The 27,131-nt window shown below is 37.6% G+C and overlaps 1 protein-coding gene across 1 annotated transcript; it reads left to right on the top strand.

Annotated features, from left to right (window-relative positions):
• Positions 1–26,685, top strand: LOC106870274 (uncharacterized). The gene is made up of 6 exons (XM_014916295.3): positions 1–155; positions 11,434–11,587; positions 20,243–20,349; positions 22,969–23,071; positions 24,086–24,224; positions 25,835–26,685. Exons 1-6 carry the CDS (start codon positions 116–118, stop codon positions 25,865–25,867), a joined length of 576 nt encoding a protein of 191 aa, XP_014771781.1. The 5' UTR covers positions 1–115; the 3' UTR covers positions 25,868–26,685.
• Positions 26,686–27,131: the final 446 nt, after the last annotated feature.

The raw sequence follows: 27,131 nt of genomic DNA, 5'->3' as shown, positions 1-27,131 counted from the left end.
ATGTGAGGGTGAGTGGTGAGTGTGAGTGTGAGTGACGTCTATATATAACGGGATGTTATATGGAGTGTAGCTGGAGTGTTAACATCATTCTGCCTTTGTAGCTTTTCTCCACAAGATGTCTCCACTTGTTTATCTTCTTTTTGTCACTATCTTCGGTAAGTCGAACATTCTTCACAAAACATTTTCGTTCTTTTTTCATTTTCCAAAACTTTCTTCGTCACGGCCGTCTTCTTCGTCTTCGTAATCTTTGTCATCTTTTTTCTTCCTTCTTTTCTTTCTTTCTTCTTTTTTCTTTCTTCTTCATCATCATCATCATCATCATCTTCTTCTTCTTCTTCTTCTTCTTCTTCTTCTTCTTCTTCTTCTTCTTCTTCTTCTTTTCCATCATCATCATCATCATCATCATTTTCTTCTTCTTCTCCTTCTTCTCCCTCTTCTTCTTCTTCTTCTTCTTCTTCTTCTTCTTCTTCTTCTTCTTCTTCATCATCATCATCATCATCTTACTCTTCTTCATCTCCACCTCCTCCACCGTCCTCTTCTTTCTCTCTTCTTTCTTTTTCTTCCTTTATGTCTTCCTTCTTTACTTTTACTTTTGCTCCTTTTCCTTCCCCTTCTTCCTTCTTTTCTTCTTTTACTTTCCTTTATCCTATATTTTTCATCATGTTCTCTTTCTTCTTTTATTTTGTTATTGTTCTCTTCTCCCGCCTTTCCTTGTCAAATTTCTACCCATCCATTCTCTTTCTTTCATTCCGGTTCTTTCAAATAACTTCTTTATTTTCCATTCCATTGTTCTTTCAATGTTTTGTTGTTTTAATCGCTTCTCTCTTTTCTTCCTCTCCTTCATTTCAATTTTTTTTCCTTCTTCATTTATTTCATTCATTCATCTTTTCCCAAAATCTTTCACTGTATCTTTCTTCGTTGCATTCTGTTGTTGCCTTCGTTTAACTTTCTTCACTCTACTTCTCTATCTCTCTCCACTTTTTCATGTGTGTCTGTATGTGAGTGTGTGTGCGGTTATGTATTTATATATATCCATACAAATACATCTCTGTCTGTCTGTCTATTTCTCTCTCTCTCTCTCTCTCTTTCTCTCTCTCTCTCTCTCTCTCTCTCTCTCTCTCTCTCTCTCTCTCTCTGGCTTGGCGATAACTATTAATTTCCAGTACCGCTGCCGTAGTCTCCTTTAGAGAGACTTAGAAATATTAATAACTCTATATATATATATATATATATATATGCCTCTGCAACCAGCAAATCTTAGATGTTCAAATAACTCATTCGTTTTTGTAAGAGACATCTGAGATAAAGGTAGATTTATGTTTCATGTACATGTATATTTACATACACTAACTCATGTAGTCATTGCATGGCTCCATGTCTCCCCTCTCCATCTTCAACTACTTTTTACAATCGTGTAATTGCGTAACCTGTTGAGTTAATGTAATTAAATGTTCTTAATTAAATGTTCTTAAAGACTCCAAGTGCATTTTCAACAATATTTCGTAATACGTCTACTTTGTATATTTTTGCATATCGCATATCTGTGTGCACGTGTATCTGTATATGTTTGTGTGTGCGTGTGTGTGTTTGTGTGTGTGTGTGCACGCAGCAACAACTACCAATAGCTCTCTAATGCAACTTGCTATTTTGTCGGCGGCCGTCTTTTTTAGTTTGATGAAGTAAACGACAATAATATTGAATCCTGATATTGGCTGAAGTCTTAAGGTTCATAAAGAAGACTAGCCATGAGGTTGCGTGACAATCAGGCGTTGCTCTAAGGCGTTAGCGACGTTGGCAAAGAACAACGGTCGCAAGCCAGGTTCGAACACGCAGTAAAGAAATCGCGTGAAACAACACCCTTGAATGATGTATCCCACATGACATCCTCATAGATGTTTAAATGGATTGTCTTTAATTATTGGTGACGCGTCTCGTGAAGGGATGAAAATCGATGATGTTTTTACTACTTAAAGAGACGTTAACTATGATATATTAGAACTAGAATTCATTTTATGGCCGCCATGTTTGATAGGAGAAAGTTGTCCTTACACTGGCGAGTTGACACAAATGCTTCGACTAAGTGGACTCTGTTATAGCTACCCAATGACCACGAGTGCGGACACTGCATAGACACAATGAGAACGACTGTGTCTGGTTGGTTTCGTACAATCAGGCATACTATCGCTTTCGGAAGATGACAAACACGTGTTTAGAGTCTCGAGTGCGGTTCTTTTCTATCTTGAATTTGTGTATACAAATTTAATTAATTTAATTAAATTTACTTTAACGCTTATGTTTGACAATCTTAACTATTTTACTTTATTATGTATTACCAATTCAAGAGATTAATTTGATAAAATCTCAGACTAATTAACATGTGTGTACTTCATAGATTAATTTTACTGGCTCATTATCCCTCACTCATGATACCCCAGATAGTAAAAGAGAGAAGTCTTCTAGGTCTTAATGTCTTTGAACCGCCCCTAATTAATTACACTGTATTTTTCTGAAATAAGGCAACGCCATATAAAGCTCGTGGCTGAACTAAAAGACGTAATTAATTCAATTCTTCCTTATACGGTTGATAATCTTTTTTTCCGGAACACAGATATCCGAAAACTTCCAGAATCCGAAATTTCTTTTTTGGAGCAAAAGAAATGCAACAGATAGAAAAATTTAGAAAACGCTCTAAAGGTCCTCCGGACATTGCACGACTATTGTAATCCGTCCAATCGGTTTTTGGAGTTCCGTTGTCCATTCTGGATTGAGTGAAAATGTAACAGGTGGATGTTTTTGGGTGGAATGTGAAGTTTCCCAAAGCGAAATTGTTGCAGTGGACGAAACAGGAAAAACTCCATATTTATATGGTTTCAGGATATTTCCCTTCGTCGGTACTGGACACCTGTCTGCTAGACATGGCAGTCGTTCATCCTAACTCACAACATGTAGAAAAACAAGCGACATTCAGCGGCTGATTTTGCAACAAACAAAAATAGCTGGTTTTAAAATCCCCACAAAAGATGTAGGAGGAACAATTCTGAAGAGCGATGTTTATTGCCATTTCAACAGCAGACAAGTGTCCGGTACTGACGAAGGGAAACACCCTGAAACCAAACTGGTATAATGGTCTTGTCGTCGCTGGATGGTAGAGTTTCGCTCCCCTGCTTGTAATATATCGGACACGAGTCGTTTCGTTAACCAGCTGGAAGAGATATCCTCCTGGGGTTTAAAAAAAAATGGAAGTAACGTAGTTCCGTATGAAACAGCCATGTTGAAGTGGCAACGAACATTGCTTTTCAGTGTTGTAACTACTTTGCTTAACTCTATGTACTTTTCCTATTCATCTTACAAGAACCATAAAATATATACCAAAGTTCTAATAGTATAATTCAATTGATAATTTACAAAAAAAAAAAAAAAAACACGACATAAAATGTATTGCTCCAGCATGGTGACAACCTAATGCCAGTCAGAGTGAAACTATTTACCGACAATATATTCACTGGAGTTCAGTTATAAACATGACCTACAAACTATAACTGCGTCTTCCCACGACATTTTTCGTAAGATTCCTGATGACTAACAGCTTTCTCCTTCTGCACTATTATGAATTAGACATGTTGTTGTTGCTGCTGTTGTCGTCGTTATCCAAATTGTTAACATTATTATTGTTATTCTTTACTGCTTTTATTTCGGGGATGATTTTGCTGCTGCTGTTGTTGCTGCTGCTGCTGCTGCTGCTGCTGTTGTTGTTGTTGTTGTTGTTGTTGTTGTTGTTGTTGTTGTTGTTTAAGGCGGTGAGCTGGCAGAAACGTTAGCACGAATTGCTTAACGGTATTTCGTCTGTCTTTACGTTCTGAGTTCAAATTCCGCCGAGGTCGACTTTTTCCTTTCATCCTTTCGAGGTCGATAAATTAAGTACCAGTAGCGTACTGGGATCGATATAATCGGTTGGCCTCCTCCCCCAAAATTTCGGACCTTGTGCCTAGAATAGAAAAGATTGTTATTATTATTATTATTATCAATATTATAGTTGTTCCTATTGCCCTTACTATTTTTTATTATTGTCGTGGGGCTTGTTGTTGTTGTTGTTGTTGTTGTTCACTATTATCGCCACTTTCATCATCACCATTGTTTGTGTCGTTCAAAATTTCCCTGTTGTTGCTGTTTTTGTTATTAGAGGTGTTTTTGTTATTGTTTTATTATTTGGTGGTTGTCTTCTTGTTGTTGTTGATGCTATTTTTAGCAGCAACTTTAGTATTCAAGTTAAAAACTTTTCAATAGTCCCAAAAGTGAAACTTTGCATTTTACTTTCGAATTTGTCATGACGACGACGACGACGCCGACGACGATGATGATGACGACGATGATGATGACGACGATGATGATGATGACGATGATGATGATGACGATGATGATTATCATCATCATAATCGTCGTCGTCGTCGTTTCAATTGTCAGCATGATTCATAATGGATGGTCATTTATAATGTTCTCGGTCTCTTGTCATCTTGTCGCCGGTACCTCCCAACAAACCACACACACACACTCTCTCCCTCTTTCTTTTTCCTAATTCTCCCCCCCCTCTCTCTCTTTCTTTTTCCTAATTTCCTCCCCCCTCTCTCTCTCTTTCTTTTTCCTAATTCCCTCCCCCCTCTCTCTCTCTTTCCTTTTCCTAATTCCCCCCCCTCTCGCTCTCTCTTTCCTTTGCAAATAAACACAATCAATACTCACACACGGTCGTCCATAATCGTCCACTTACATAAACACAATTATACACAATCACTTTCTCACACACATACAATGGTGGTCGTGCACAAACACACACGCATACATATAGACACGATCACAGATAATCACGCACGCATACACACACACACATACATACATGGTGATGCATAGGCACATACACACACACACACACACACCATCAAACATTGTCACTCTCTGCCCCATACACACAAACACACACACACACAGAAGCACATCCATACACATCTACATATACACATACGCATATACGCATCTACACACGCACGGAGAGAGAGTGAGAGAGAGATAGAGAGAGAGGGGGGAGGAAACCGCCAGAGACCTCTAGTCTTTCATGCTAAACAGTTCATCTGTTTATTTAACCGGGATTTATTATACCCAAGGCATCAGAAGAACACAACCCAATTTCGCTTTATTGCATATTCACTAAAACATACCGTAATACACACACGCGCCCACACGCATACATCTACGCACTAACACGCACACACACACATATACACAAACACACACACACACACACACACACACGCACACTTCGAGGGGATATTTTCAAGGATAAAACACCACAAGAATGCCTATTTCGACATACAATAGAACTTTGAAAGTTTGATTCTTTCACACACTCACATCCTATTACTCGTTCATTGGTCAATGCTACCAAACTAATTTACATATTCATGAGCTTATAATATATTCATATGACGTTGTAATTTATGATAACTTAGCAAGGTAAATCAGTACGGATCACGCTTCCAGGCATTTATCGAGATTTGGTGTAGAAGAGGAGAGGATGAGTAAGCAAGGTCGTAAGGAGGTTGGAGAAAATAGCCTACGGTTCTTTGTTCTGATTCTCTGCATTGTAAGTTCAAATCCAGCTGAAGTCAGCTCTGCCGTTTGTTCGTTCGGGGTCGATAAAAAATTTTCCAATCCACAGCGATGGATTGGCAGAACTATTAGAAGATCAGGAAAGATACCTTGCGGTGTTTGTGTTGGTCCCTTCTGTTCTGACAGAAATGTCTGTGAAAACAGTGGGGTGAAGCTATGTTGGCTCCAAGTCGGCAGATTTTCCTTCCAGTAAACATCGGTAATCATAGAAAGAGGAGTCTTCCACACATAGACGGAAGTCTTATCCTGGGGCCTGTGCAGACATGCGCAGATGAAGGACCAACCATCATCCTCAGATTAAGTCTTTTTAATGTTTATCTTTCGTCTTTTTATTTTTTACTCGACTGACACCATGCTGGAGCATCACCTTGAAGTGGTTTTGGCGAAGAAGTCGTCCCCGGGGCTGTTTTCTCTTTTCTGGATGGAAGGCAGTCGATTACATCGACCCCAGTGTTCAACTGGTACTTATTTTATCGCCCTCCAAAAGATAGAAGGCAAAGTCGATTCCGGTAGAATTTGAACTCAGAACTTAATGAGTCGGATGAAATGCTGCTAAGCACTTTGTCCGGCGTGCTAATGATCCTGCCAGCTCGACAACAACACTAGTAATAACAGTGTTATAGATAACAACAGCATTAACAACGCCAACCACGATAGAACAGCAGAACTAACTTACGACAACACTACCACCAACAGCAACAACAACAACAGCAACGGGGACAACTACAAAGAAAGACTGATATCAACTGCTAGCAACAGTAATACAGCAACAACAATACTAACAAGGGAGTTTCGTGCTGTAGGTAAAGTGAACTACAAACGGGCTGCACTTTACTAACATCAATAAAAGTATCGCCATTAAATAAGACAATGGCAGAATAGTTTCACTGTCGTCTGCAACAATGAATTCATCCATTCAACAGCGATTCACCTTATTTGAACTCATTGCACAGCAGCTTTCCATTCCATTTCGTTTCAGTTTATCGCATCTCCTGATCTCTGTTGTGATTGTTGTTACTGGTGTTGTTATTGCTCTTATTGTTAACGTTCTTGTTTGTGTTTTCGTTTGTTTTTGCTTAACAAACTAAAAGGATTCTGATTAACAAAAATGAAGAGGAAGGTGTGGTGACAACAGCAGACTGCATTGTCCATTAACGTCCAGTAATGGTGGCCTGTAGAAGATTTGAATAGAGGTAGAGGTGGTGGTAGAAATTGTGGTAGAAGTGAGAGTAGAAGTTGTGATAAGGGTTGATGGTGGTGGTAGTGGTGGTGATGGTAGGGAATGTGGTGGTGATGTAGAAGTAGAGAGGCTCACAGCACAGTTTGTTTGACGCTAATTGATAATGGCTGAAGCGTAATATGAGCGTGACGCTGAAATATTCTACACACATGAATAAATTGATAAATGAGGGAATTGATAAATGATAAATAAGCAAATTAGATAGAGACAGTCTTGTGGATGTTGTCTAGGTAGACATCGTGTAGACATCTAGATAGACACAGTGAGTAGATGGATAGACAGTGCGTTGATGCCATCTCGGTAGATATAGCGCGTGATGTTGACTTGATGGTCGCATAGCATAGATATCTAGATAGGTACAGTGTGTAGATGTTGTGAAGTAAAGCACAGCATATAGACGTTGATGTAGATATATACACTGTGTCGAAATTGTCTACGAGGCAGACGCACAGTAGAGATAATCACTGCATTGATGTAGTGGACCGCTGTTGACTAGATAGACGCAGAGTAGATGTCTAACTGAGGCGAACTGGCAGAAACGTTTGCACGCCAGGTGAAATGCTTAGCGGTATTTCGTCTGTCTTTACGTCCTGAGTTCAAATTCCGCCGAGGTCGACTATGCCTTTCATCCTTTCGGCGTCGATAAATTAGGTACCAGTTGCGTAATGAGGTCGATCTTATCGACGAGCTCCCTCCCCCAAAATTTCGGGCCTTGTGCCTAGAGTAGAAAAGAATATGTCAATGCTGAATAGAAAGACATGAAGTATAGACATTGTCTAGGCAGACACGGTGTAGATGTTGTAAAGATAAGGACAGCGTTTAGTCGTTGAGTGTGTAGACTCAGTATGTAGATGTTTACTGGACGGACACAGTGACAGAATGGACAGTGCGTAGATAATGTGTGTGTGTGTGTGTTAATTGCGCATATACAGTGTCCAGTAGATGGATGGACCCAGTGGTTATATGTCTAATTGTTAGCTGTATAGTCAGACAGTGTGTAGATATTGACTGGGCAACAGAGATTTCGTTAGTTTTCACTAGATAGATGGAAGCCATGTCAAGATGCTGAATGGATAGATAAATACATCGCGCAAATATTAAGAGGAGAAGCAGACAAGTGCGTAGGTTGACTTGACACAATATATAGCTGCAAACCAGATAGATAGAGCATGATGGTGCTGTCTGTATACATAGAGACAGTGTGTAGATATTGACTAGACAGACTGACACAATATATATATATAGCTGCTGATTAGAGGGATATAGAGTGCGGATGCTGGCTAGATACACAAGCAGTGTGTGTAGGATGGCTTGACACAATATATAACTGTGAACTCGATAGATAGATAGATAGATAGATAGATAGATAGATAGATAGATAGATTATATAGACACTGATTCGATACACAGACAGCATGTAGATTTTGACTACACGGGTAGTCACAATATACAGCTGTTTAATTGATAGATAAAAGTGTATAGATACTGACTAAATACAGAGACAGCGTGTCGATTTTTACTGGATGGATGGACAGCCGTCGTGAACAGACCGAACACTGTAGTTATTGATTGAAGAGGTAGACATGTTGTGGAAATATTTGTTAGATGTATAGACAGAGCCTCCAGTGGAGAAAAACATACCAGTGCATCAACCATCAACTTGGGGATGCTGGTTCAATCCTCCTTGAGGTACTCATTTTAGTTTCATTTTCTCCATTCCCTCGTATTTTCATCCGCTCTCCATTTAAATTTAAATATCTTACCAACCGCATAGAAGGAAGCCATTGAACTGAGTCTTGTAAAAATATGGAAAGCTGAAGGTGAAGTTATCAACAAGAATTAATTAGTTCAGTTTTCGAAAATATCTCCAATCTAGAAGACAGATCAACATATTTATATTATCTTCTTTTGTATATAACTGTCCCTCGACAACTAGGCTATTGATTTGTCCAGATATCGATCTATTTATTTGATTATTACCAGCAGCAACGACTTCATAAATAAGCGGTAATATTGGTAGTAATAAAAAGATAAGATTAGCATTTTTGATGAAAAAGGAAATTATGTGTATGTGTGTGTGTACGTGTGTGTGTACGTGTGTGTGTATGTGTACATGAATTTATATATATATATATATATATATATATATATAGCAGTAATATATTTTTGATGAATAATGAAATTCTATGTGTGTGTGTGTGTATATATATATATATATATATATATATATGTTTGTGTGTGTGTGTGTATATATATATATATATATATATATATATATATATGTTTGTGTGTGTGTGTGTATATATATATATATATGCATTAATATAAGTGTATATATATGTGCTTGTGTGTATATTCATATGTATGCATACACAATACATATGTATCAACATGCGCGCATGTGCATATATATGCATCTACGTACGTGTATATATGTGTGTGTGTATCTATGTGTGCGTCTTTTGTGTGCGCGCGTGCGCGTTGTAAAATGATACATTGACTTAATGAGGTAATTTCCTTCACTTTGGTGCAATTCAGTGGCTCCACCTATAGATTTGGTAATGTGAGAAATATAAAATAAATTCTAATAAAACTCTTCCCTTGTGACCAATAACCCGACAATCTCAGAGCATTAACAATAAACCCCCAAAACACTGAGGAATTTATTAGCCTCGTATATACATCCTATATATGTAAATATTTATCTAACGTCTTCACATGACACAGACACATTTTCCTGTGTCTTCGGTGCTTTGAATAGCTTCGTTAAATCTTTTCATCAATCATTTCATTTTTTGCCAAAACTTTAAAAAGTTTGTACAAAACAGTGGATCCCTTGACACCCAGGCCACGTTCCTAGTGCCCCCACCCCAACTAACCATCACAAACATAGACCTCTTTCTGACGCAACTGTACTTCACAAATAAAATTTGAGGCGTAGGAATGGCTGTGTGGTAAGTAGCTTGCTTACCAATGACATGGTTCCAGGTTCAGTCCCACTGCGTGGCACCTTGGGCAAGTGTCATCTACTATAGCCTCAGGCCGACCAAAACCTTGTGAGTGGATTTAGTTGACGGAAATTGAAAGAAGCCCGTCGTATATATGCAAATATATTTATGTGTGTATGTTTGTGTGTCTGTTTGTCCCCCAATATCGCTCGACAACCGATGCTGGTGTGTTTACGTCCCCGTAACCTAGCGGTTCGGCAAAAGAAACCGATAGAATAAGTATTAGGCTTCCAAAGAATAAGTCCTGGGGTCGATTTGCTCGACTAAAGGCGGTGCTTCAGCATGGCCGCAGTCAAATCGCTGAAACAAGTAAAAGAGAGAGAAAGAGTAACGAACCCATTATTTTGTTGGTTTTACATGAATCGCCACCCCTTTATCTCTCATTTTTCTTCAACGCTCCCTTGGAACTTTCCACGGACCCCCAGTGGCGAAATACTGCCCACTTTGGGAACCACTGGTATAAAATAAAGAGCACTTGATTTAACTAAGTCACGGCTGATTTGTCCCTTATTTACAGACAAACGCTGGATATTTGGTTTCTTCTGGGGTTTTTTCTGAAAGTTGTAGCCCTTAAAATACTTTCATGTTCGATCGACATAAATTTACTTATGACAAATGTTGTTAATAAACTTAGGGGACTCACAAATGCCTTTACTTTTTAAATGATAGACATAATAATTGTTGTGTTCTTTTAGTACTTTGTGGCAATCTTGCTTTTATATATCTTTAATGTATTTTGCTGTTTTGCCGTGAATACTTGTGTGTGAGAGAGAGAGAGAGAGATAGAGCGAGAGAGAGAGTGGGAGAGACAGAGAAAGACGGTATCTGTTGTTGGTACTGAATGTGGACGAGATAGACAGACACAGTTTGTATTTATTCGGTTATGTTATTTGTTTGTTGAAATTTATTCTGAACGTTTTAAGGTTGTTTACTTGTAAAGGACTTCTCTCTTTTTCTTCCTCTTCCTCTCTCTCCCCCCTCCTCCTCTCTCTCTCTCTCTCTTTCTCTCTTGTGTACCTTTGCCACTGAATTTATCTGTAAAACTTGTGAAGGTCCTCCCAATAAACTCAGTAGAAATGAAAACAGCAAAACAAACTGCAGATACCTACATACGATCCTAACAGACAAATTCAACGACAATCAAAATAAGATACCAATCAGTAGAGAGAAAAGATAACCATTGAAGAGATGCAAAAGTAGCTACCAAACTGTCGATGCTAAAACAAATCAAACAAAATAATCTAATCGATTGACACTAAAGACCTATACTTAGGCTAAAATTTACAACTACACTAATTGCTGACAGTTCTTGCCTGAAGATTGCGGCAGCATAAAACTCTAGTCACAGGATAAATATCCACTTCAAATAAATTGTGTGTGCGTGTGCGCGCATGTGTGCATATGTGTGTGTACATGCGTGTGTGTGTGCGTGTGTGTGCTGTGCGCGTGATTGCACTGAATTTGAAGACAAATCTAATGACTTTGTAAATATGTAAAATAAACGTATATATTTCCTTATCATTTCAGGCAGTTCGATTTCATTCAAAATCGGAAGTCAGACATGCGCGAAGCGTTACCGAACTTGTCTTTTTTCGAGCCTCGTCAGAGCTGACGTGGCCATTTGGAGCGGCAGGAATCTTTATGGAGACAAATTAGTCGATTATCTTAAATTCTATTGCAAGTAAGTCAATTGATGTTTTAATTACTGAAAGATTGCAGGTTATTTTTGCTGGTGGAGGGGACACTTAAAAGTGTTTATTTACATTTTTTACATTTGACGGATATTTGTCCTCATCTAGTTTGGCGTAGTGGTTAAGAGCGCGGGCTACTAATCCCAAGATTCCGAGTTCGATTCCAGGCAGTGACCTGAATAATAATAATAATAATAATAATAATAATAATAATAATAATAATAATAATAATATCGAAAAATATCTTAGGAATGAGAACCCAGGTTCGAAATTTCCCCAAGACACCTGATGAAGGCTGGAGGGTATATCAGCCGAAACGTTGTGTTAACAACAAACAAGATGAGGACAAATATCCATCAAATGTAAATAATGTACACAATTCCTCATCTCTTAAATATGGAACTGTATTAAAGGTGTTTGTCGGTGTGGATTGCTGTGAAGTAGAGAAATGAGAGTGTGCCGTTGCGCGTTGTAGTGCACAGGGATACAATGTGGTGTGGAGTGATGCCTGTATTAGTGTGCGGTGACACGATGTGGTGTACTGGAGTGTGCACTGGAGTGTAACGGTACCGAGTGGGATGTAGTGTTGCCCTTGTCTTGTGTGGTGGTGTACAGAATTACACGGTAGTTTGTATCGGTGTTTCGTGATGTAGAGGATTAACGGTTGAAGTAGTTAGTAGCAGCGCCAGTAGTAGTAGTAGTATTAGTAGTAGTAGTAGTAGTATTAGTAGTAGTAGTAGTAGTAGTAGTAGTAGTAGTTGTTGTTGTTGTTGTTGTTGCGGTCATAAGGTCACGGTTTCGATTCCCAGACCGGGTGTTGTGAGTGTTTATTGAGTGAAAATACCTAAATTTCCACGAGGCTCCGGATAGGAGGGTGGTGGCGAACCCTACTGTATTCTTTCACCACGACCTTCTCTCACTCTTTCTTTCTGTTTCACTTGTACCTGTATTTCAAAGGGGCCAGCCTTGTCACCCTCTGTGTCACGCTGAATATCCCCCAAGAACTACGTATCTGTGGAACTACGCTCAGCGACTTGCACGTTAATTTCACGAGCAGGCTGTTTGGTTGATTGAATCAACTGGAACCTTCGTCGTCGTAACCGACGAAGTGCCACGATACATACATACATACATACATACATACATATATATATATATATATATATATATATATATATATATATATATATATATGTATATATATATACATACATACATATATATATATATATATATATATATACATACATATATATATATATATATATATATATATATATATATATATATATATATATATATATATATATATATATATATATATGGGAGAATGTACGAAAAAACAACAACAGACGAGGACAGGTGGTGTAAATAACAAAAGGATGTATTAGTATGACGCTCGGGAATACGGAAAGTCTTTGACGTTTCGAGCTACGCTCTTCAACAGGAAGAATACGGAGACAAGGAGAAAAACACGGAGAAAAAAATTGAATAGTGTTCAGTCAACGGTCAATCATAATAATGGCTGACCGGAAGTTAGAAATTCTTTTTTCAGGAGAGCTAAGAAAAGGGGGAGATAACAAACGGTGATCGAAGAACGAGGGGCTGTGTGTGTGGGAGATAGAATGCTGGTGATCTTGACGTATGTAGTGTGAAAATGGGGAAGGGAGAAAGGAGTTGGTCAGTTGTAGTGTGTGCGTGGTGTGATGCGAGGGTATTGGTGTGATGTGATGTGAGGGTGTTGGGAGGTGGGGAAGACATGGGTGGGGGTGGGGGTGGGGGTGGGGGTTAGGCTCAGGGTGGGGTAGAGGTAGGAGTATGTGGGTAGGGGTGGGGTATGTGGGTAGGGGGTGGGTGGTGGGTGTAAGGAATTGGATGGGGTGGAGTGGGAAGGTAGAGTAGGAGTGTGTTGGGGTGTGGTGGGATGAGCTTAGGGGTGTGTGATGTACAGAGAGAGAAATGACAAACTACAAACTCAGTTTCATGTAATATCTCATAATACGATAATACGGGTAGCAGCAGAGAACAGGTGTTTTGTTTGGTAAGTCATATAGGGGCAGTGAATATATTGCCCTGGCTTGTCTCTGGATCATGTCAATAGGACGGGTAGTGTCTGTGCAGTGTTGTGTAAGCCTCGTTGGCGCCAAAATACCAGGTTGCGTGATTGCCACCGAAGCAACTTTCCAATACTGGGTCCAGCAGGACGGCACCACGGCGAACATGGAAGCCGGGGACACAAGCCCCGAGTGAACCCGACCGCGGGTGGAATAATCTAATGCCTTGCTGACATTTTGCATGGGAAATAGTGATGATCTCCCTCAGTCATCACTGGACAGCCAACATATACAGACACTCTCACAGGGCGTCTATCTAAAATGGGCTTCACATTTTTATTAACTGACATAGTTCGTTTCTATTGCGCATATTTTTAAAGTAACCCCTCCTTTATACAACCGTGTTGTGGAGGCGCAATGACCCAGTGGTTAGGGCAGCGAACTCGCGGTCGTAGGATCGCGGTTTCGATTCCCAGACCGGGCGTTGTGAGTGTTTATTGAGCGAAAACACCTAAAGCTCCACAAGGCTCCAGCAGGGGATGGTGGCGAACGCTGCTGTACTCTTTCACCACAACTTTCTCTCACCGTTTCTTCCTGTTTCTGTTGTACCTGTATTTCAAAGGGCCAGCCTTGTCACACTGTGTCACGCTGAATCTCCCCGAGAACTACGTTAAGGGTACACGTGTCTGTGGAGCGCTCAGCCACTTGCACGTTAATTTAACGAGCAGGCTGTTCTGTTGATCGGATCAACTGGAACCCTCGTCGTCGTAACCAACGGAGTGCCAACACAATACAACCGTATTATTTAACATATATTCCATGACAAGCGATGTTTTTGTACTAACGTTGAGTCCCCTTCTCCAAATCCTTCGTGCGAACGTTGCACTTGTTAAGGTCGTCTTCTCCGTAAACAACTTGTAGCCTTCTGTGTATGTCAAGTAGACTGTACCTTAAGAACCCGCTGCTTCAGCCACGGATCCTTTATTTTCCTGCGCTGAAACAGAACAGGAAGAACAGTTAAAACAGGAAATGTTACATTAACAACATTTGTAATTTAAACTATAAACGTCAGTAAATAAAAATAGTTATGCTCTTTTTAACATCGCTTTTCTTACAATCCGCGTATATTATACATCTTTACCAATGTGTTTATGATTATCTTTCCTCGGTGAAACCACTGAGCAAGAAAGGGGACCAGCGTGGGGTGGAGGAATTTTCTGATTCTTTTGATAAATGATATCTTTGGGCCAACGAACATTTGGAGTTCTATTTTCCTTAGAACTAGTTAGTACTTAATAAATCATTTGTGTGTGCGTGTGTGTGAGTGTGTGTGTGTGTATACATATACATACATACATAAAGACATACATACATGCATACATACGTACATATATACATCTATATATACACATGTATATTCATTTATGTGTGTATATGTATACATGTGTATGTGTGTGTGTGGAACCTAAACGAAAATGAGGGAACGATCTTAACTCATTCTAGCCTGTGACATGTATTTGAACAAAAGATACGAGGCTAAATATATGCTCATATCAAATATACCAACGGTGAAAATCGAAAAAGGCTCTATAAAACGACACACAGCATAGATTCCTAATTCATTGCAATTATCTGCGCTTCCAGAAAAAGTAGACCAATGGCCTGGTCTCAATTGGTACCAGCTCTAAATACAAGAAGACAGGAGCAGTAAGCACGAGTTTCTACCTCAATAGTCGTCATCAGCACAACAATTTCTGAACCTTATATTTATCAGACTAGACACTTGTGTATGTATGTATGTATGTATGTATGTATGTATGTATGGATGGATGTATGGATGTATGCAAGTATATGTGTGTATGTAAATATATACACATATGATATATATGTATACGTGAGTATGTGTGTTTAATATATTTGCATATGCGTTAACTGAGAGACAGAGTGAGAGAGAGAGAGAGAAAGGGAGAGAGAGAGAGAGAGAGAGAGAGAGAGAGAGAGAGAGAGAGAGAGAGAGAGAGAGAGAAATACCGAAAGACAGATAGACAGACATACAGACAAACAGACAAATAGTTAGCTAATTTTACAGCATAACAACAAAAACAGTACTCAATACATGCGATAGCCGGTATTGAATTATCCAAACAACATCTGATAGCTGCGAAAATGAATGTAAACACAGTCAGTTCTGATAAGTATATAAATGCATAAATATACGGTTGTATGAGTCTATATGTTTCTATACATATCACTTTCTGTATTAAATCAATTAATGAACGTTTAATTGGAAACTAAACAGACTTACGTATTTTCTTAAACAATTTCCTATTTATCAGAGATGAAAAACGTGGTGCCGTCAGATATCTGGGTTAAATATGAAACCTTATCAAATGGTAGATATTTAATATGAAGAAGAAGGGAGGCGGGAAATGAGAACGCTTTTCTCGTTCAGACGGAACGCATAAAATTTCTCAACATTAATGAAACACTCGTGCATTATATGTGTGCGTGTGTATTCCTGCGCTCGTGTTCATATGACTTTTCTGTGTGTTCTATGTTTGCTTATGTCAATATATCTGTGTGTGAGAAAGAGAGAGTGTGTGTGTTTGTGTATTGATATGTACGGATATGTATATAAACCTTTGCTGTGTGTATATCCGGTGTTTTCACAACGATTCACCTTGTGTGAGGCCGAATTTTTCGTGTAACCGAGAGGAATGCAAGCGAAAATACAACTCAGGGAAATTTGAACCAAAACTCTCCTTCGCTACGCAGCGAGTGCATAAAAATCAACCCCATCCTTACCTTCTGTATATATACATATGCATGCATACATATATATGTGTATATATGTATGTATATATATATATATATATATATATATATATATATATATATATATATATATATATATATATATATATATCACACACACACACAGACACACACACACATATATATATATAAATATAAATATATATATCTGTGTGTGTGTGTGTGTGTACGTGTGTGTGTGTATGTATGTGTGTGTGCAGCTGATGATGGCAATGCATTTAAATTGATGCAATGATTGCATTGTTCAATTAAATGGAGCCGCTTGAAACGGTCGTACTGCGTCAGTACTTGATATCCTGTTGCTTATTTTGATTATACAAATATGTATATATATATATATCACGGTGGTGCACCAGCATGACCGCAGCCATTGGCTGAAACACATAAATAAATAAATATATATATATATATATATATATATACATATACACGCACACACACACACACACACATATATATATATATATATATATATATATATATATATATATATATATATATATATATATATATATATATATATATGTATATATATATGTACTATGTATTAGTTATTGGATTCATAAGAATCTATCTAGGCACATCAATGCGTAGGACGCCAAAAATGGCTAGGCACAATAACATATGGTTCACAGAGCGATAAATAAGAGGTAATTAGATTAATTAAAATAACTGTTTTGAAATAATAGTCTCCTCATCTCTTTGCTTCTAGCATGTCCGTTATGGACATTCCTTGTAATTTCTCCTTAAATTCTCATGTTATTTTTCAAAATACCGTTTATGCAAAAACGTCGGCAGGATCTGTCATTATCAAGGTATTATCTCACCTGTTTATACTTGTTTAAAATTTTACCTAAAGATGGTGGATTATATAATATGATGTCATCTTTGAATACATCAGTAACCCGCTACGAAACAGCTGTCGTGCATGTATACATAAATTCTTGTATACGTATATTAGAATTTATATGCCTACACACTCGCACAAATACACACACATGTATATATATATATATATATATATATATATATATATATATATATATATATATATATATATATACACATATATATATATTTATCTGTATGTGTGTGTGCATGTGTATAATACCTTTTATTAGCAACAGTTTGTCTTAAACTATGTTTGAAAAGGTAACACCCACTTTTTATTATTCTACAACAGGACTTGTTAGTTTATGCATATTAAATGTTATCACCAGAAATAGCCATTTTTATATAGTGTTTGGATACCACGCTGCATGGGTTCTTAATTGCTCACTTACACACAGAGATACACATGTGTGTCGAGGTATAATATATAGGTATGCATGTTTATATTTATGAAAATGTGCGTGTGTGTGTGTGTGTGTGTATGCATAAGGATGTGCACGCAAAATACACTAGGAAATGAGTGTATTAATTTTAAAATAACTATCAAATCACCTCAGATGCGGTGCTGTGTTTCGATTGCTAACTCAATTTCATCATCGAGGGAAATATTTGTATACATATTGTATCTTTTCAAAACAGCTTGCAGCTCTTCCATGCCGTTAATGGTGGAGTAGTAAGGTTGTTGTTACAACAACAGAAGCTGTGACTGCTATTCAATTGACTTCCAGTGTCAACAACCACTTCGTTTGTTATACGTACACAACTAATGTGTAATATATTCTATTCATAGATTTCTCGGTCGATTTTTAAAAATAAGATTAATACATATATTACTCAGTTCTATATTTAAGAGATGAGGAATTATTTACATTATTTACATTTGACGGATATTTGTCCTCATATTGTTTGTTGTTAACACAACGTTTCGGCTGATATAGCCTCCAGCCTTCATCAGGTGTCTTGGGGAAATTTGTTAACAACAAACAAGATGAGTACAAATATCCGTCAAATACAAATAATGTAAATAATGTATATATTACTAAATTTAAATTTTTATATAATTTTATAAAATAAATCTGAGTTCATAATCATCTTATGAAGTGGGTGAGGAATCGGTAAATGCAAAGTTCTATTTCAGGCTTGTTGGATCAAAGAAAGAAAGAAAAAAAACAATATTGAATGTTCCTCCTTTCTTTTAAGACTGCTGGGATGAGATTTGAGAGAGATCTATTTGCTCTATAATCCGGTTATGCGTCCACATAAAGGTCTCATCGATCACATGTGGGGAATGCATAACGTGTTCCCCGGATGTGTACTCAGATACGCATTGTGCTGTTTGTGGGGCTCGCTGTGTAATTCAGGTGTATATTGCATTGTTCAAGTGTATATAGTGATGATGTTCAGGTGCGAACAATGTTGTTCAGGTGTGTATAGAATTGTTGTTCAGGTGTATATAATGTTATTGCGCTGTATATAATGTTGTTGTTCAGGTGTATATAGTGTTATTAAAATGTGTCATAACATCCTTGTGGGTGTGGTTTAACAACTGCTTCGGTCATTATTTAACATCGATTATTTGTATTTATTGACATAATTGTTGCTATTATTGTTTGTTATCATTGTACTTGTTAGTGTTGTCATTACAGTTGTTGTTGTTGCTGCTGCTTTAGTACAACTAAAATTTAATTAAATCCTGCAGATATCAGCTTTTTTTTTACTAACAGATTTTTTTTTTTTTTTTTTTGTGAGGAGGTCAGTTTTTTTTTTTTTTTTTTTTTGTCTTCTGGTTTTCAATCACAGACATTCCGTGTCTTTCGGTTCGGAATTCCAAGAGAGTTTCAAAATACAAGAGGAAACTGAAGATGGCAGGAGAATACCTCGGCCAAAACGTTGTGACTGCAACGCTAAAGATGAAAACCTTGGCTTGAACACATCGCTGTATAACAGTGTCAATTTCACATCTTAGAAAGCCAGGCAAGATTTCGGTCCATGGGGTGGGGTCTTACTTGCAGAGATAGTGCGTTACCAACCTGTTTCTCTTTCATGAATGATGTGATATAATACGGTTGAGTGACACAGTTAAGGTGAGATGAATGGATGCGTGGGCTGATTGTGCAGAGGACTATAAAGCAGGTAATGCTGTTACCATCTGCAAAGAGAAGGCCATTAATACCCTCAGGCAAGAGTCTTGGGAACAAAACAGATCTCTGGGGTGCCCCCCCCCCCCCCGAGTTGATCGAATGTGGTTATGATAGGACCTCACCTGCTCGTGTAAACCATTGAGAATAAGAGAGAAACACAAGCAATTAGTACGCAAACAAAAATAATGTACACACACACATATATACATATATATATACCTACATATATATATATATATATATATATATATATATATATATATATATATATATAGAGAGAGAGAGAGAGAGAGAGAGAGAGAGAGAGAGAGAGAGAGAGCGATAGATAGATAGATAGATAGATAGATAGATAGATAGATAGATAGATAGATAGATAGATGTGAAAAATAAGAGTTTAAAATGCGCTGAATGTATAAATTTGAATAAAGCCAGTTTGTTTTTTTTTAATATAGGAGGGAAATATTCCTATTGTATATCTACGTATACGAAAATAAAAATACAAAATTATGCTTTCACATAACAAGGTTGATGAGAATGTCGGAATGTGTCTCATTCTGTCAATCTCTTTTTTTTTTTATCTCTTCTCTAACATTATGCTATTATGTGAGTGCACATCGCTACATGTGTTTTCATGTCGATATCTGTGTTTCTATGTCCATAATTATGCGTTTGTATCGCCTTGTCAAATCTGTGTCAAATATTATTGCTTATTGTGTTGTTGCAGGCAAGCGGTGCCAAAATATATTATGTGCGCTGAGTGTGGGTCGACGATCCCGCTGCAGCCCAGTGCAATGTGCATGAAAACGGAACCAGTAAATTCTTTTGTTGGAGGTAAATGTAGAACAATGAAATATAATTCCCTTTCCCTCCATATTGTATTCCAGCACCACCACCCCCGTATCGCCATTCCAATCAACACCCAACCTTCATTACAATCACCACTATTCTACAACAGGAACTATTTCAACAAAATGGTAACAACTCGCCAAAAGTGAAGGTCTTAATCCGATTCTTTTCTTGAAATAAATCAAAGAGTTCATAAAGCGGCAAACTGGTGGAGCCGGTGGAGCATCGGATGAATGGGCCTTCGGTATTTATTGCGGCTTTATACAACTGGTTTCAAACTTTAGCAAAGGGTCGACTATTTCGCGGGGGAAGGGAATATAAGTCGATTACATCGATCCCAGTGTTCATCTGGTGCTTATTTGATCGACCCCGAAAGGATGAAAAGCAAAGTCGGCCTCGGCAGCATTTGAACTCAGAACGTAAGAGCGGAAGAAATGACGCAGAGCATTTTGTCCGGCACGGTAACGATTCTGCCGGCTCACTGCCTTCCGACTTTGTACAATTTGAGATCAAATCCCGCCGAGCATTCGATTGCTTTTTATTCTTCCGGGTGCCATATATAAAGTGCCAGATTAAAGTAGTGGACTGGCGAAATCACTAGAGCGTTGGACGAGATGTCTTTTAGAATCTCTCCCAGAATTTTGTGTTCTGAGTTCAAACCTTGCTAAAGTCTAATCGTATAGTAGACTTAATCCATCGCCCAGTTTTCCACCACCACCAGTTGGCACATATGGTTCTGTTGGCAGAGGCCACGCTGTTGCAAGCATTCAGGTCATTGAATACTATGTAGAATGAGATCCCCGTTGACATGTCATTGGTTTGTTATTGTAGCTACTTAATTTAAGTGTACTGATGTAGGCGACCAAGGGTTGTTGGTTAACAAAGCTATACGTTTTACAGCAGACGTGGAGTTCAAATCCTGCAGGTATTATTACATTTTCTGCCTTCTCTTCTACATTCAACATACACACATTAATGTATATGCTTACACACCCACACACATACATTTATATATGTAAACTGAATATTCATTTCATGCCGCTGTCATCTTCAGGCGAGAACTGTTACAACTTACCGTCCATTTATTCCTTGCGGTTTATGACTGCTGACATTTTTTTTTTGTATGTTGGTTGTCTGTTGTTTTCTTGTCTCTGGATTGACTACTTTGTAGTTTAACGTTTTCCTTGAATGTGTTAGGTAGCCATGTTGGATGTTTGCATGCGTTCTGTTATGCTATATCTTTTACTGAACTTACTAAGAATGAATTAGTTTTTTCCATATCATTTTTATTTGTTGAATCTACACATTAAACTCGTTAAGGTCATTTGAGATCAATATGTGCTTGTGTATTTCGGTCAAGATTTTCTTTTATTAAAATATATTTGTTTATGGGAAAAAACATTATTTTAGGAGAATTATAGATTCATGGTCGAATGATTTTGTAAGCGATTGTGTGTGTGTGTGTATCTGAATACTAATTAAATAATTCAAGGCAGACAAATAAGCACTGATTAAAATAAAGTTGCTTAGATTTATACTTAACTCGCTTCAGTGCATGCGTGTGTTCTTCAGCAAAACACTTCATTTCACATTACTCCAATCTACTCAGCTGGCAAAAATGTTCAGCGACGGACTGGCATCCCGTCCAGTGGGGGGTGATACACACGCCACAGAATCCGAGAAACCAGCCTTATGAAACTATAACTCAGGGCGGACTTTTGATCCTTTTTTGAATTTCCGAGAGTAATGTTCGTTGATATGAACATTCTAGGTTGAACTCTTTGGAGACATTTATTAGGGTGTTTCTGAATCCAATTTTAATTCGTGTTTATCCATATTTTGAGAAATAGTTACGCCATCGTTTCTTTATAGATCTATGGACATTTTATTCGTTTATTCCTTCACCGACATTTAGTCCTGTTTTTTCACGTTTCGCTCCGTTGTTGCATTTCATGCTAAAGTTGAAAGATGTACATCATCTTCTTTTTTCACTGGGTTGAGTTATGGAAGAGACGAGTATTTCTATCTGGTGATTTTAACTATGCACGTGTTGTGTATTTATTTCTTTGGAGATTCTGCAGAAACGAGTAAGGCAAAAATCATCTTACCATAAATAATTGCTATAACATATCCCATGATATACAAAATGTACACACAAACAATTCTTGAAATTGTTTAATCTTGACCAAAACAGATTTAAAAAAAAAAAAACTATATCCATATCAAAAGATATAACTGAACCACTTCGCCTTGTTGTAACAGTCTCCGCCTGAAGATCGATGCGGCATAAAACTTGAGTCGCGCGATAACTAACTAGTTTAAAGGAACCATATACTTTACATGTATTGAGTACTCTCTTCTTCATGCGTCCGATACACATCAACGTTTGAAAAATATGAGCGTAAGCATGTGTGAGTATATAGACATACAAACACGCAAACATATATAAATGTAGGTTTATATACGAATTTATATATGTATAATCCTCTTTCTCTTTCTTTCACTTTCTCTCAGTCAATGTCATAGAATTAATTATAATGATTTAATTAGTGCCATTCTGTAATTATCAAATCTGACTCTTTCTCAATGTGTTATTATTTGCAGCTGTGTTATCCGGGTACTTCACTGATGTCAAGTGTGTTCGCTTTTGGATGAATTACCATGAACACTGCTTGGTTCCCTTATATGAACCTCCAGAAAATACCAGGTCAGTTAATATATATATATATACTTTCGCTGCTACTGTTGACGATGATGATGGTGATGATGATGCTAATGCTACAGCTGATGGTGATGATGATGATGGCTGTGTAGAGCACACAAAAAATAAATGACATGTATAGGTGCAGGAATGGCTGTGTGGTCAAGAAGCTTACTTTAAAACCACAGGGCTTTTGGGTTCAGTCCCACTTTACAGCACCTTGTGCAAATGTCTTCCCCTATAGCCTTCAGCTGACTAAAGCACTGTGAGTGGATTTGATTCTTTCATAAAAGCGTTTCGTTGTGAAACTGGTTTGTTTCTCTTTAATAGACGGTCACCAAAAGAGTCAATGTTGACCCCTAGGGACACATGTGACCATCCAAGGAGTCTCGACAAAAGCACCTGAAAAGACTTTGAACGTTAAGGGTACTGGATTATTTAGTGAACAGAATTTTAAAGAGGGCGGTATTTTACCGTTAAAACTCACTAATTTCTAATCAAAATATAGATGCAGTAATTAGTATTCACCAAACACATATTTCACATTAAGTATTCTTCTGATATCATTATAATAGGACTGATAGTTTTATTGTTTTTTTTTTCAATTTTGTTAAGTATTTTCATTAAATTTCTTTAAATATTTCTAATAAGAAAGTGTTCAATTAGTATTTATTTTATCGACCTCGAAAGAACAAAAGGCATAGTCGACCGCGGCGAGATTTGAACTCACACGCAAAGTCGACTCTGCCAATACGTGTGTGTCTGTGAGAGAGAGAGAGAGAGAGAGAGAGAGAGAGAGAGAGAGAGAGAGAGAGAGAGAGAGAGAGAGAGAGAAAGAGAGAGAGAGAGAGAGAGAGAGAGAGAGAGGATGCAAGAAATGGCAGAGATTTCAGTTAACAAGTAATAATCCATAAATGAAGTTTATTTCGTTAGCTCTCTTTTCTGAAAAGCATGAACGCCACATCTTCCTTTCCATGTCGGTGACACTTTTTATAAACAAACACTTTTTTTCTATTCCAGCGTTCTGACAGCCATTGTTGAGTGTTACAGTATCTACAGAACCGATTTTGACAATTGTGGTGAAAACGGTTTCATTGCCATGATAATGAGGGCAACTCATTTCGCTCCGATGGGTTCAACGCTTGACGTAGATCTTTCAGTAAGTATCTATTGATATTATACAGATTATATGGTATTATATTGAACAGAAGGATTAACCATATTAGTTAAACTGTAATGCATTTTGTGTTGTGTTTTAAAAGGTTTTTGATGATGGGTTCCTAAGACTTGCAAGTGCTTACAATCTCTGTGTAACTAACTGCGACTCCGTCGGTTACCACAACGAGGGTTCCAGTTAATCCGATCGACAGAACAGCTGCTCGTGAAATTAACGTGCAACTGGCTGAGCACTCCACAGACACGCGTACCCTTAACGTAGTTTTCAGGGTATTTCATCATGACATAGAATGTGACAAGGTTGGCCCTTTTGAATTACAGGAACAACTCATTTTTGCCAGTGAAGTGGACTGGAGGAACGTGAAATGAAGTGTCTTGCTCAAGGGTACAACGAGCTGACCGGAATCGATCTCACTTACCTTACAATCGTAAGCCTAATAGCTGAACCACTAAACCACGCGCCTTTATAAACTCTATGTGATTACAAAGAGAGGGATCGGTTCGATCAGTTTCAATTGAAGGCAGGTTTAGAGAGGGCACGGGCCAAAACTACGTGCCCATCTCCTCCATTGGTCATTTGAAGCTTAAACAGTGTTACGTGCTGGCTGCTGGTGCCTACCGGCGAGTATTTAAAGGGAGATTTGGCAGGATGGTCATTCGCCCGCTGACATTTGTTGGCGCTGCATATCGTGATTCTCTGAATGAACATTTTCCAGAGAGATGGCTCGGGTCTCGTGGGCCAATTGAATGGGCACCACGGTCACCAGATTTAACTCCCGTGGACGTTTTTTCTTCTGAGGCTACATTAAATCCCGTGTGTATTCTGAAAAGATTCGTGACCAAGCACATCTTCAAAGAATTATTGAAGCGTGCAAACAAGTCAACAGCAACGAAGAGCTATTTGAGAGGGTTCATTGCAAGTTCAAATTCCGTATGAACACTTGTTTAGAGCTACATGGCCATCACTGAACATTTGTAATGAATTACCTACTATCAAAAAAAGCATATTTGATATCTCCCATGGTGCATGGCTCTGTGGCCACTCCGTATAATACTTTATATTATAATATAATATTAGTACCAAGAATTATAATATAATTTAATATTAGTATTAGAAGGCTAGTGGAATCATTAGCACACTGGGCGAAATGCTTAGCGGTATTTCGTCTGCCGTTACGTTCCGAGTTCAAATTCCGCCGAGGTCGACTGTGCCTTTCAACCTCTCGGGGTCGATGAAATAAGTACCAGTTATGCACTGGGGTCGATGTAATCGACTTAATCCCTTTGTCTGTCCTTGTTTGTCCCCTCTGTGTTTAGCCCCTTGTGGGCAATAAAGAAATAAATATTAGTATCAATACAAAACATACTTCTGACATAATGACATAATTTATGATATTTAATAAGATTAGATTTACTCCTGAGTTCTAATCCAGAGTGAAGCTTATCTTTCATATTGAGTGTATAGATACCAGTAATATATTCAGGCTTTCCGCTAATCCACTAGAGACAAAGCTTCTGAAGAATTTGTTGATATTGTTTCATTCAATTTGTTTTTCTTTCTTTTTACTTATTTATCTTTTCTTCGTTTTGCAGAAAATAACGCAAGAAGGTAAAAACGTGGAATAAGATTTACGCAGATATAAAGAGTTGATTTTTTATATATATATATATATATATATATATATATGTATTATATATATATATATACACGCACACACACACACACATATATATATATATACATACATATAGACATACAGATATACATATATATATATACATATACACATACATACATATATACACACATATATATAGACATATATATACATACATATATATACCTGTACACACACACACACAAAATTGATAACACATCATTAAACTCTAAACTTTATTACAATGCAAGAAATCCTGAAGGAACAATTTGTGTGTATATTCAAAATTAGATAAAACGATCGCTGAGAACAGCATATTCTGAATAAAAAGCAATTTCCCAGAGAGATCATAGTTTCTCCTCTACAGCTGTTTCGATAGCGTTCACTAATCGTAACATTAAAACAACTGATGAAGAGAATTAAATAAGGAATATATGCTTTTTACTTTATCTATGGTACTTGTTTGATGGAGGAGGGACATAAGTAAAATGGCTGACAGAGCGATCTGCTTGCTTAACTATTAACTGGAAACAAAGGATATGTATATTATATTGTCTCAAAAATAAAATTTTACAAATTACAAAATAAACAAGCAATTACAAAATTGGTTTTAACGAACACACCATGTAACTAAATGGTTGTTTCAATTTTCTTAACTGTTTGAAGCCAAATTTCAAGCCTCCACCCCCACTCCTCATATGAAACGCTTCTTATTCAGCCATGTTGTTTTTTCTTCCCCCCCACCCGTATTAAATATTGTTTGAAAATAAAGCAAATATAAATTTTGGAGTTTCTTTCTTTCTTTCTTTCTTTTGTTTTCGTCATCATCATCATCGCTGATTTAATTTCTTATTGATTAGCTTTTGTTTCTTTCAAATATTAGACTGCGGCCATGCTGGGGCACGACCTTGAAGAATTTTTAGTCGAATGAATCAACCCCAGTACTTATTCTATTGGATCTCTTTCACTGAACCGCTAAGTTACAGGGACGTAACCACACCAACACCGGTTGTCAAAAGGTGGGGGGGGGGCAAACACACACTCATATATATATATATATATATGTATATATATATGTATATATATATACGACGGGCTTCTTTCAGTTTCTGTCAACCAAATCCATTCACAAGGCTTTGGTCGGCCCAAGGCTAAATTAGAAGACACTTAGTCAAGGTCTCACAGTGAGCTGAACCAGAAACCATGTGGTTGGGAAGCAAGTTTCAAAACCA

Source organism: Octopus bimaculoides, chromosome 20 (assembly GCF_046866305.1).
Source record: "Octopus bimaculoides isolate indiv1 chromosome 20, ASM4686630v1, whole genome shotgun sequence".
Classification (NCBI taxonomy): Eukaryota; Metazoa; Mollusca; class Cephalopoda; order Octopoda; family Octopodidae; genus Octopus; species Octopus bimaculoides.
This window is presented reverse-complemented; position numbering and strand designations above follow the sequence as displayed.

Bases quoted from the DNA above. Each gene is read 5' to 3' on its own strand.
- LOC106870274 (XM_014916295.3), top strand. From the start codon at position 116: ATGTCTCCACTTGTTTATCTTCTTTTTGTCACTATCTTCG. The intron at 20,350-22,968 runs GTAAATGTAGAA...TATTATTTGCAG, and splicing joins AGTAAATTCTTTTGTTGGAG to CTGTGTTATCCGGGTACTTC. The intron at 23,072-24,085 runs GTCAGTTAATAT...TTTCTATTCCAG, and splicing joins GAACCTCCAGAAAATACCAG to CGTTCTGACAGCCATTGTTG.